The sequence below is a fragment of the Apteryx mantelli genome, chromosome 2, assembly GCF_036417845.1.
Source record: "Apteryx mantelli isolate bAptMan1 chromosome 2, bAptMan1.hap1, whole genome shotgun sequence".
NCBI classification, from domain to species: domain Eukaryota; kingdom Metazoa; phylum Chordata; class Aves; order Apterygiformes; family Apterygidae; genus Apteryx; species Apteryx mantelli.
In genome coordinates this window covers 151,960,915-151,972,537 of record NC_089979.1, presented here as the reverse complement: position 1 = coordinate 151,972,537, position 11,623 = coordinate 151,960,915, and the positions used below count along the sequence as shown (strand labels likewise).

The 11,623-nt window shown below is 52.7% G+C and overlaps 1 protein-coding gene across 1 annotated transcript in view; it reads left to right on the top strand.

The window, feature by feature from the left end:
• The first annotated feature begins 2,061 nt into the window (after positions 1 to 2,061).
• Positions 2,062 to 11,623, top strand: part of MKX (mohawk homeobox) — a 48,749-nt gene continuing 39,187 nt past the window's right edge. The window contains exons 1-3 of the mRNA XM_067292518.1: positions 2,062 to 2,134; positions 2,355 to 2,617; positions 4,571 to 4,730. Coding sequence (XP_067148619.1) covers positions 2,436 to 2,617; positions 4,571 to 4,730 — 342 coding nt within the window. The 5' untranslated portion in view covers positions 2,062 to 2,134; positions 2,355 to 2,435. The remainder of the gene's footprint in view (positions 2,135 to 2,354; positions 2,618 to 4,570; positions 4,731 to 11,623) is intronic.

Here is an 11,623-nt window from a genome sequence, read left to right as displayed (position 1 = left end):
CATTTCACTGGCCTGAGCGAGAGCCCTCTGGAGCTTGGCTTTTAGCAATCAAGCCTCTAGCTTTCTCAGTGTCATTTTGCTGTAATCTAATTATAACAATATTTCCCAGGTCATAAACAGTTCAGCTGGGCACAGCAATAATTGGAGCTGCGTGTTTTGCAGCAAGCCTCTAATAAGCACATTAGCACGGACTGGGAAGCGCTTGTCCCGCAGTGTCCCCATCTGTCCCGCTGCCACCCCCATCCCAGTCTGTTCCTGAGCACCTGGGCCAGGGCAGGCACCGGGGGAGCCCCAAATGGGGGCACCCCAAAGTCCAGGGGAGTGCACAGGGCACTCCCACCGTCATTCACACCCCTGTCTGTCCTTTGCTTTCTTGGCGGGGATTGGAGGTGAGCCTTTTGGGTGGGTTTGGGGGTTTTCCCCCACCGGTCCTTGGAATAGTGATTTTTCCCTGATGGACAAGATGTCTTTGCGCATTTCCCTTTCCCGTCTTCCCTGCTGGTTTCCCTCGGCGACCGGAGACATGAAGAGGGGGCTGGCGATGCCTGTCCCCGGGGCGCCCTTCTTGCAAGGGCAGGGAGCGCCTTCCCTAACGCGCGTGCCTGTGTGACGTCACAGAGCGCGGCCGTGACGTCACGAGCCCGCCGGCAAGCCGGGGTGGGGAGGGGCAGGGCGCAGAAACCACCCCGCGGCGGGGCAGGTGGCGTGCGGGGGGGCCGCCGATTTGCGCTGGGGGGGGGGGCGGGCATGGGAGCGGGAGCCCGAGCGGCCCGGCCCGGCCCGGCCCCCTCCCGTCGGCGGCGGAGCGGACGCGCCCGCAGCAGGTACCTGCCTCCCGGGGCCGGGGAAGGCGGCGAGCCCCCGCCTGCCCGTCCCGCCGCGGCCCGCGCGCCCCCCCGCGGGGACCCCTCCGGGCTCGGCCTCTGCGACCCGGATGGACGGGACGGCCGAGGCCAGGGTGACAGAGAGGAGAGGGAGAGGGAGAGGGAGAGGGAGAAAGCCGGCAGCGGCTGTGCGGGCGCGGGGGCCCGGGGGCCCGTCTGCAGGGCCGGGGGCAGGGGCGCCCCGGGGGACGCGAGGTGCCGGGGCGCGCACGGGCGGCCCGCGCCGCGCACGTCGCGCCGGGCGGCGGGTGCAGACGGCTGGTCCCTTTCACACGCGGCGGTCACACAGCGTCTGAATTACGTCCCTGTAAATATTGACCGTGGCCGTCTTTCTGCGCACAGCAGCCGAAGTGTGAAGCCCGCGGGGGCCGGGGCCGGGCGGGCCGTGCCGCGGGGCGGCAGGGGAGCGGCCGGGCCGCGGGCCGGGCCGCGGACACGGGCGGACCTCGCCGCCGGGGCGGGCGCGCCGGGCTCGCACCGGAGCGAGCATCGCTTCGCCGCGGGAGCGCCGCGGGCCGTGCCGAGGATGCTAAACGGGGCAGGCTGCCTCCGGGCTTGGACTGCGGTTTGATTTATAAGCCTTGTAAGAGAGGGGGGACAAAAGGAGGGGGAAGGAAAAGGGCGGGGGGGGGGGGTTGAAGTGTCAAGAAATTTCCCGTCCCTGCACCGGCTTCATTAAACGCCGGCGTTAATGAGCGGCGGAGGGCTGCGACCGCTCGCACTGCCGCCGCCGGGCCGGCTGCGCTCTGCGTCCCTCGACGGGGGTCTGGCCCGCGGGCAGCGTGACCCCAGCGGGTGTCCTCAGCCGCCTCCCTCGGGAGACCCTCCTCCGGGCAGACCGGGTGCTGCCCAGCCGAGCAGTGCCGTGCCGCGGCTTCCTCTCCGGGCTCCCACCGCCCCTCCACGCACCGCCCCCCGACGCCGCGCTGCCCGGGCGGGGCCCGCGCCCTTCCCGGGGGTGCCGGGGTCCCTTGGCCCGCGGTGGCCCGGGGGGGCGGTGCCCCCAGCGTGAGTGGCTGCGGGGCGGCTGTGCCTCCGGGCGCCGGCGCTGCGCATTTGGTGGTCGTTAAAAACAATTTGTTTCCCTCCCCGTTTGGGGAGGGGGAAGGGGAAAATCATTCCGGGGGAGGGGAGGGGAAGGGAAAGGAAAAAAAAAAAAGAAAAGAAAAGAAACACCAAACCCAACAGAAAACCCGCGCTCCGAACTATTGCGACACGGAGCGAGGAGCGTGGCGGAGGCTGGCGGCGAGGTGCGAGCAGCAGCGGGCCGGGCCGGGGCAGCGGGCCGGGGCAGCGGGAGGGCCGGGGGGGCGGGCGAGCGGGCCGGGCCGCGGGCCAGGCCGTGGCCGTGGGAGCGGGCAGCCCCGCGGTGGGCAGGCGGCTCCCGGTGCCCCCCGCGCTGCCTCCCCCGCCGGCCGCTGCCCGCCCCTCGGCGCGGCTCCGCCGTGACCGGCTGCCGCTTCTCCGCAGCGCAGAGCGAGCCACCCGCACCTCGGAGCCGGCGGCCCCCGCGAGCGCGGCCAGCCCGACGGCGACCCCCAGCCCCCCACCATGAACACCATCGTCTTCAGCAAGCTCAGCGGCCAGGTGCTTTTCGAGGAGGACGCCAAGGAGCGGGAGCGGAGCAGCCGGCCCTACGTGGGGGTGGTGGACAGCCCGCACCACGCCGAGGTGCTGCTCCCCGACAGCCCGTCCATCAAGGAGAGCCTCAGCCTGCGCCACCGGCGGACGGGGTACGCGCGGGCGCCGGGGCCGCCTCGCCGCCGCCCGCCGGGGCAGCGCTCCCGCAGCCGGCGCGCTCGGACGCCGCGTAGCCGGAGCATAGGTTCGGGGTGGCGAGAGGGGTTTATACACGGTCCCCCCGACGTGATCCCCGGGCTCCCATCGCACAGCCTCGGAGGGTGCAATTTCCTGCAGCAGACGATGCAGAGCCCTCCGCTGTGCCTGGAGCGGGCGAAACAGAGCGCTCCTGTCTGACGGTGCTGGACCTCGCTCTGTCCTGCTCGAAGCAAACAAAACGGGGGAATAGGCGCTTCTCCCGTTTGTTTGGGCGCTTTATTTAAATAAAGGCCCCCAAGCAGACCTGCAGGGTGGAAATCCACCTTGTTTAGCGGTCCTTTCGCTTTGGCGAATGCCCCTCGGTGTGAAACTCGCGGGACAGGGCGGATGTAGATGTGAATGTGCCGCGAGCGGTGCCTGCAGGAGCCTTGTAGCCGCGGAGCTAACGCGGTTAAGCCAGCCCGGCAGCGTGCGCTCGGTAGCACTTGTTCCGCGATACCGGCTTGTTCGTAATTTACCGAGCGAGTCGAGGGAAAGGAGCTTTGTTGTTGCTGCTTTCCTTGTGAGGGCATTTAAAACTAATCTCACGATGAATAGCGTCGCTGTCAGTCAGAGGCTGGGAACGGTAATACTAGGAACGGTTTTGCTAAAAATCCACCTGAGGATGAACCATCTGCGGGTAATTTTTTTGTGCTGGAACAGGTGAAATTGGAGGTGACGGAGGACTTGTTATCTCCAGTGTGTTGTCAGCCGTAGCTTGCAGGGTTAAACTGGCTAGCGTGAGCTAGACATTTCGGGTCAGATTTACAAATTAAAGCACTAAGGAACACAGCGAGGAGGCACCGAAAGCGAAAAATTCCGTGGGGCTATTTTTACTGCTGAATTTCCACCTTAACGATTGCATCAGCTCATACTTTTAACGGCATTGCTGGTTGGTAGGACACAGATTATGTTTCATCAAGATGTTATTACCAGCCGATTCAGGCAGAATTGGGTTTCAGAGGGAGCTCTGGCGAGGCAGCGCCCGGCGCGGCCCCGCGGCGCCCCCTGCCGGCGCCGCGCCCTGCGCGCCGCTCCGCGCCGCTGCGCGCAGCCCCGGCCGCCTCTCCGCGGCTCCCTGCTTTCCGCCTGGCTCCTCTGGGTGCGTTTACTGGCTTTTTGTTTCCGAGCGTTTTAAAAAGCACCTTTTTCTTATTTTTTGCGGGAGTTTTCTTTCCCCCGTTCTCACCTTTCTCGGGCACGCGTGGGGCTCTGCGGCCCCCCGCTCCCCCCCGCCGGCCGGGCTGCGGGAGCCGCGGGCATCCGCGGCGCGGGTCCGCTCGCCGCCTCGTCGGGGCCAGCGTCGCGCGCGGCCGGCGCGGAGCCGCTCGGGGCCGGGCACGGCCGGCCGCCGGGCTGAGGCAGGGCACCGGGGCCGAGGGGTTAAACCCGCCGCCGCGCCGCAGCCTCCTCTCCTGCCGCAGCAGGGGCTCCGGCCGGGCGGGGCGGGGCGGGCGCGGGTGCCGCAGTCCTCCTGGAAAGCCCCTCGGTAAACAGGCCGAAAATATGCTCTGCAGATGCCGAGTACTGTAAACATCGTGACACTCAAGCCCTGCACCCGCGTAACCCCTGCGCCGAGCCCAAATCCCCGCGGTGCAGCCGCTCGGGAGCGCCGGGGGCGTGCGCAGCCCGCCCCAGCCAGGCTGGGGCTCAGCCCGGGCAGGTCACTCTCCGTCGGGCAGGGCTCACCCCGGGCAGGGGCACCCCCGTCGGGCAGGGGCACAGCCGTCGGGCAGGGCTCAGCCCGGGCAGGACACCCCCGTCGGGCAGGGCGCCGGCAGGCGGCGGCGCGCAGGGGAGCGCGGCGCTGCCCGGCTCTGCGGAGGCCCCGCGGTGCCGCGCGGCTCTCACGCACCTTCTCCGCGCAGGGCCCGGCAGAGCGGCGGCAAGGTGCGGCACAAGCGGCAGGCGCTGCAGGACATGGCGCGGCCGCTCAAGCAGTGGCTCTACAAGCACCGCGACAACCCCTATCCCACCAAGACCGAGAAGATCCTGCTGGCCCTCGGCTCCCAGATGACCCTGGTGCAGGTAGGGCCACCTGCGCCCGCCCCCCGCGGCGCTGGGCGGCTGCCCTGGGGCCCTTCGTGGACGGGAGGGACGGGGACAGCAGTGCCAAAGCCCCCTGTGAGCTGAGCAAGGGGCAGCAGCGGGGGACCGCGGGGCTGCCCCACGGGCGGGGGTTTGGCCCCGGGGGAGATGCCTCGCTGCACCCGCCCCGGGGCCCACACTCGCTCCGAGCAGCGTGGCCTTGTCCCCACGGCGTGTCTGGGACAGCAGAGGCGTAGGGGCACCAGCACAGCGAAGGTGCCGAGCCCCCAAGCGCTGCTTTCCCCGCTGCCATTCCCAGGGTTTCCCCTCCAGCAGGACTTGTCCCACCAGACAGGAATTCCCACATCTGGCCCTCCTGGCTGGGAATCTGCTAACAGCAATCGGTGAAAGGTGTATGCTTCCCCTCCTGCCTGCCTTCCCTCCTAGGAGAGGGTGGCATGTTTTCATTTCGTCTCATTCATAAATACAACAGAAATATTTCTGCTTAGTCTTTAAAAATCTTCAGGCCAAACCAAAAGAAAATCAATTGTTGGAGATTTCAGCACAAAATAGGAATTGTTCAGGAAGTTATAGGGAGCTGCAAATTTCCCGTATGAAAGTGGGATAGAATAGAAAAGTTAACATTGTTTTGATAATAATCATCGCTATTACTAATACTAGTCATGCGGGTGTTAGTGTTACCATTCACATGATGTGCAGTGGCTCTCAGCATATAGCGATTCTGCACTTCAGAGCCCTGCATCGGTTGTCATTGCACGGGGCAGTTAGACATGGGGATTACTCTGATTTGCTCTCTCAGGTGAAACTCTGCTGAAGTGACTGGTAGTTGTGTAGCAGTAAGAGGTATGAAGTTGGCTGCCAATGTTTATAAATCTTATTTCTTTGTTTTCTTTGCCATCTGGCACTCTGATGAATTATGTGGTTAAATGATACCAGTTGCTGAGTAATGCTATCTCAGGTCTGGGTGCTGCAAAGATTTACACATTGTGAATGTTCTCATTTTCCTTACTGGGAGTTACTCCTAGGTGCATAAATTTACGTGTGTTTGCAGAACTGGGACTTCAGTCCTCTGCATAATACATTATGTGTCACTTTACAAAGGACATTAAGGTATCAAAATAACATGAAGTGTTAGAAAATAAGGTGTCAATCCACCATTATTATTTTGAGTATTCCTTCAAAAAAGGCTGTGCTATGAACTTTGATTCTAGTAGCGTTGGCAAAATGTGAAACTTTTACACTTTAGTACCTCATGGTGAAACTATTGCACTAGCGAAAACACTATAGCTTTGACAAAAATAATACTAATGTCTCAGAAAATGCCAGTTATAACTGGAAGATATAGTTAAAACAACTTTGCTTGCTTTTTAAAAATATACATGAAAGGTTTGCTCAGACTTTTAAAAATATGATTATGTAAACACTATCCATTCAATGCCACAATTCAATATGAGTAGCTTTTTGGACTACGGCTTTTAGAATATTCCTGTATTTTTACATGAGTTTTAAAATATATATCCAGAATATATGTTTGGAGACTTTAACATTAATGGCATATTGAGGAGTTCCTCCCTTATTCTTTTACAAATGCCACAAAATGAACATGTGAGGGAAACTGTCTGGTGATTTTTTTCCAGTGTGTCTCTCATGGCAGCTTTGATAAATGCTGATTAGGATACGCTGTGCTAACTTCTATAAAAACATCAAGGGAGTCATGGCCACTACTCCACAGAGTTTTATGATTTAAGTAAGGTGCAGAATAAAATTAAGAAGAATCATAAATGGCTGCATTTATCCCTCATTAGGCTCCCTTAACTCTAGTGGATTTATGCTGGAGATGAATCTGGCTGGCCATATTTCTGTGAAATGTAATATTTGAAAGAGTTGTGCAAACCAGCACATCTATCTTCATTTACAGAAGCACACCATCAGAAAGAAACCCCAGATGTTTCTTCCATCATTTGGGCGCAATGCTCTTTTAATCCAGGAATACTATAGCATCTGTACAAGAGGTAAATACATATGTCTGGCAACAACAGTAATCCCTGAGCCTGGAAGGACAAAACAACACACACCCCACATCTATTTTTCAAATGTCGAGAATGAACGAGACTGTAATCCAGATCAAAATTCTTGTTCTCTGAGAATGAGAACGGTGGAGCCAGGCTGTGATCTCAGCTGCGCCAGGTACATCTGAAAAAACTTTTCTGAGGTCTCGGGTGTTACTTTCAGCTGAGACTGGTATAACCCAGAGCAGGTTCAGTCCTGGGCTTTCGTATCTGTTTGAATGCTTTGTTTCTCGTTTCAGGAGGGGCACATTGCAAAAGCATCAAACAGGGTCTCTTACGTTTGGTTTTCTAATCTACTAACACCAAATGCCAGCAGACTTTGTTGAAAAACCAGGGTCCAGTATGTGATGTTTTCTCTGGGTTACACGCCTTCACATTTGCGGACCTGTCTCATATTTCCTAGTCTTCTTCCATCGCTCGGTGCTGCGCTGTGGTGTTTGCCCTCAGTAAGGACATGAGCCTGCTCCCACAGCTCTCTGCTCCTGCCGAGGCTGTTGTCTGCTGAAAGCTATTACCTCTTCACTTGCATCCCTGGTGAGCTGACGCCTTGTCACCGACAACCCTAGGGAAGCCGAAAGATGCTGTTGAAAACCCCTTTGGGTTTCCGCCACCAGAATTCCATTTAGGAAAGGAAAGGTTGGGGGGGGGGTTGTTTTTCCTCCTGACTGCCAACCTTGGTGCAATCCTCTGAATAGCCTCAAAGGACAAGTAGCTCCCCTGTTTCTCAAGGTTTTGGTAGCAAGGTCTGGACCGTCTGTCTGATGTCTCTGACTGCAGCTACACTCTCCAACCTGCACCCACCTTCCTTCCCCACCAGGGAAATGCCCAGCTTGGCATTCGTTTGCCTTCACGTCTTCAGCAGCTGCCTGAAATATGGTGCTGGTCACAGTAATATTGATAATAAGGCTATAACCCTTCTCCATGTGCTTTTCTTTCTCCTAGTGAGCCTTATTCCAGTATGTACTACCCATCCAAAGGAGATTTTGCAGGACCATGACATAGATATAATTGATCCTTCTTTGAGACGAGGGGTTGAACATCCAGCCCTGTTTTCTATTGTTATTATTAGGACAGTATCTGCACATCAAATTTTCCACTATTTCATTTTCATTAGTTTTACTATCACCCAGTTTTCTGCTTCTTAAACTTTTAATTTACCCCACTTCACTAACACTTTTGCTCAATATTCTTTTCCTGGGTGCGGTGGAACAGCCGGGGGTTGTTTCGTCTGCTTGTCTGTCAGGGCTTCGGAAGGGAAGTCTAACTCTTTCAAGGAGGTAGGATTTCTCAGGAATCATAAATCATTTTGTTTCTTAATAACTAGTAGTAAAAACTGGGCAAATTCTGGGCTGACTTATTCCTGAGCAGTCCAGCAATGTCTTTGGGAGTCCTCAAGGCAAATGTTATTGCAGCTTTCAATCCAACAGTCCAAAGTATTCTACCCCCCAAACTGCCAAAGCAGGAAACCAAAAAAGCAATAAAGTTTGAAAAGCCATTTTATGTTTTACTCCAATTAGATTCCAATTGAGAATCCAATAATTTGTCCCATTAATATACTATTAATATGCTACATTTTCATTTGCATTGTTACCACAGCATTAGATTTATTTTATTTTAAATTTTGGTTTAGTCATTCTTTTGAAATAAAAAAGAAAAATGGCCACATATTCCTTCCAGAAAGAAATATGAATGGCTGTATTGTTGAATAGAAGTTATTTGCCATACTAGGATTAATATACTGGTCATGTGCTGCTATGGATTTAATAGCATTCAGATTCATATAGGCATATCTGGTTTATTGGAGGAGGAGAACTGCTTGATTTCTGTTCCCCTTCTGAAACCTTGGCTGCTCTTAAGTAGTGAAGCAGAACGGTTAGAACAAATTTGAAGAATCTCTTCAGAAGCAAAGCCAGAGGGTCAGTATTTCTTGATGCCGATGTAAATCCTTGCTGCTCTTTAGGGGAATGACTGAGCTGCTGTAAAGCATGAATGCTGGGAAGCCTACCTATTATTGTTCCTCTTGGTTTTTCTTTATAATTCCTGAAGAACTTTATTGTTGTTGCTTTGCAAGAACAGTTAAGTTTCAGCCTGCATTTGTTCAAGATACTTAGTTCTTGGTAGGTCTCTGAGGCAAAGGTTTTCCCACTGTCTTGTATGTAAATCATTGGTTTTACATTTTTCAAGATTTTTGGAGGTCACAGTAGTGTAACTTCGAACCATTTCAGTGAATGGCTGATTTTTGGCAGCTTAAGTTGTTTCTGTCTGTAATAGCCTGAGTAAGTGTGGTGAAAATGGGTACCTGTAGAGATTCAGACTTGCAGTGGTAGACACAGAGCTTTTCAAAGACCATATGGATACAGGGGGTAACATTTGGGGCTGGTTGAAATTAGTGACAAAAACTCCCCTTGGCTTTAAAGGAGCCAGGAACTGCCTGTAATGTAGTAGCCCATGTCTAGAGTTCAGGGCGTGTGCTGTCTGGTACAATTTTGGGGCTGGTAGCCTCTCGTAACCCACACCTCAAGATTTTGCCCCAGGATTCAAGCCTGGGAGAGGTGATGAACCTCTTGATCTCAGAGATACCGATTTGGCAGGAGCATCCTCCAGTGCCCAGGAGCAACAAAGCACACCCAGATGCCGCACCATAGGTATATGCTAAAAATCTGTTATGTGGATTGGCCTAACTTTCATTCAGCTTTAATGGGCCTTGTTTTAACTGCATTCAAGATAAGAGTTTCTGGAGTGAGAGTCTGCTGCTTTGTGCTTTAGAAGAAAGTCTCTCTTGTAAATGCTGACTAAGGTTATTTCATAATGATCAAATACTACTATTTCCTCCTCTCTCTTCATAAGACCAAAAATATGGCTCATCGTTTCCTATTGATATGCAGAAAGCTGAGAGCTGGCATGGGAAGAATGAGTCCAAAATAAACCGAGAGTACCATGCAAAAATCACTCTTGCTAAATTTAATTGCTTGTATGTATGAGTCACATTAATACTACCCTATCTTTCTTTTCTGCACATGGCACTTTAATGATGAAATATTTCAATATGTAATGAAATGCAGCATAATGAAATATTTCTCATGAGATGTTGGAAAGCTGTCAGTTTTGTTAGATGCTGCAGTAACTGTTGTAATATTCAATGGGACCCTGGATTGATCCATCTCTATCGTTACGCATATGACTTGAGAGTTATACTAAATCATGCAGGAGTCAGGAGACCACTGTTTCGGCTGAACAGTCTGGAGTGAGTTTGTTCAACTGCATTAGAAAGTGGATGGGTTCCAGTCCGTCCTTTCTGGTTTACTATAATGATTGCTGTGTCAATACGATGAATATAAACAAGTAGCCTTGGAAGAGAATGAAAATTACTTAGTCTTCTCTGCCAGCTACAGTTCTGGTCTCCTAACCTGTCACAGTAAACTACATGGTTTGTAAAGTCATGTGTTTGGCGTTTGAGTGCTGATCCAGGGCTCACTGTACTTTTAGTGGAGCCCTGTTTCATGTAAACTGGATTTTAAGTAAAACCAAAGTGACAGGCTTAAAGCACCACTGCTAAGTTCTGGGTAGGACTCCGAACTGAAGTTTTGGTTTTCCTAAAGCAGATAGTGTTTATTTTTCTCATAACCACCCTAAAAGAGATTATCAGTCCAAAATAATTAGCCAAATGCGCCTGCGCTATTTATGCAGCCTTTGCTGCAATAGACGGATGACAAAACTAGGGCCAAAATCCAACTTTGAGTTCTACAGTTTGGCTTTCTAGTAGGTAAGGTAGTACTGTATTGATAAAACATATGTTAACTGGCTTTGCAGGTTAACATAAATTAAACCACACGATCATTTGCAGGTCAGGATGTGACTGCAGTGGTCTCCAGCCTCTGAAGTGAGCCCTTCCTCAGCCCAGAAATGCGAGCGGGGCTGTGCAGTACCCTGTGCTCTTTGCATTCTGCTTTTCAAGGAATGCTACCCGACATCCTCTTTGCAGGGGTCATGTCACAATACAGTTATTCCTCGAAGGAGTAAATAGCATTTTGAAGCCCTGATTTATCATAAAATAAATATTGTTAGGGTGTAGGTAGCTTGCTTCTGCTTTTACTCGTAGGAGAGTTACAGTTAGGTCATTCTGTCAGTATCAGTAATTCCTATTTTATGTATTTTTAAGTGACAGTGAAATCAAGGCCAGCACTTTCTCAGGTACACTTTCATACAAAGTCACTGCAAGTACATGGCATCCTATTTGACAGTTTGAATAGCATTGCTGACACACGAGACTATACTGTGCCTTTTTGCTTCTTTGATGCGTAAAGATCTGTAAAATCTTTGTGCTGGAACCTGACTTTGCAGTGACCGTTTATGTCAGAAGGATACTAACATGAATCCCTTTTGCAATGTCAAACTCTAGGCAATACGCTGCAGCTGAAAAGCACAGCTAATGAAAGCCAGGCCCTTGTTTAGCAGTCACTGTGTGAGGAATCTGCATCTTCACTATTTTTAGGGATTTCCATAACACAAAAAGTTCATAAAAGCTGCTGCTCTGTAGAGCAAATGGCTGGTTTCTGCAGTGACTCAAAGCATGTTATGTTCTGTGCAAGACTTTTCTGATACCCACTAGCTGTCAATCTTGGTGTACTGATAAAGCACGAGGAAGAATTTAGACTTTTATATAACCAAATTCAAAAGTTTTTTTTCTGTTCAACATTTTATAGTAGCCTACATAAATGTCAAAGGCAAATTATCTAACATTACTTATTAATTTTAATTTGCTACTAATATATTGAAAAATTTTATTGAAAGTTCAGGATATTT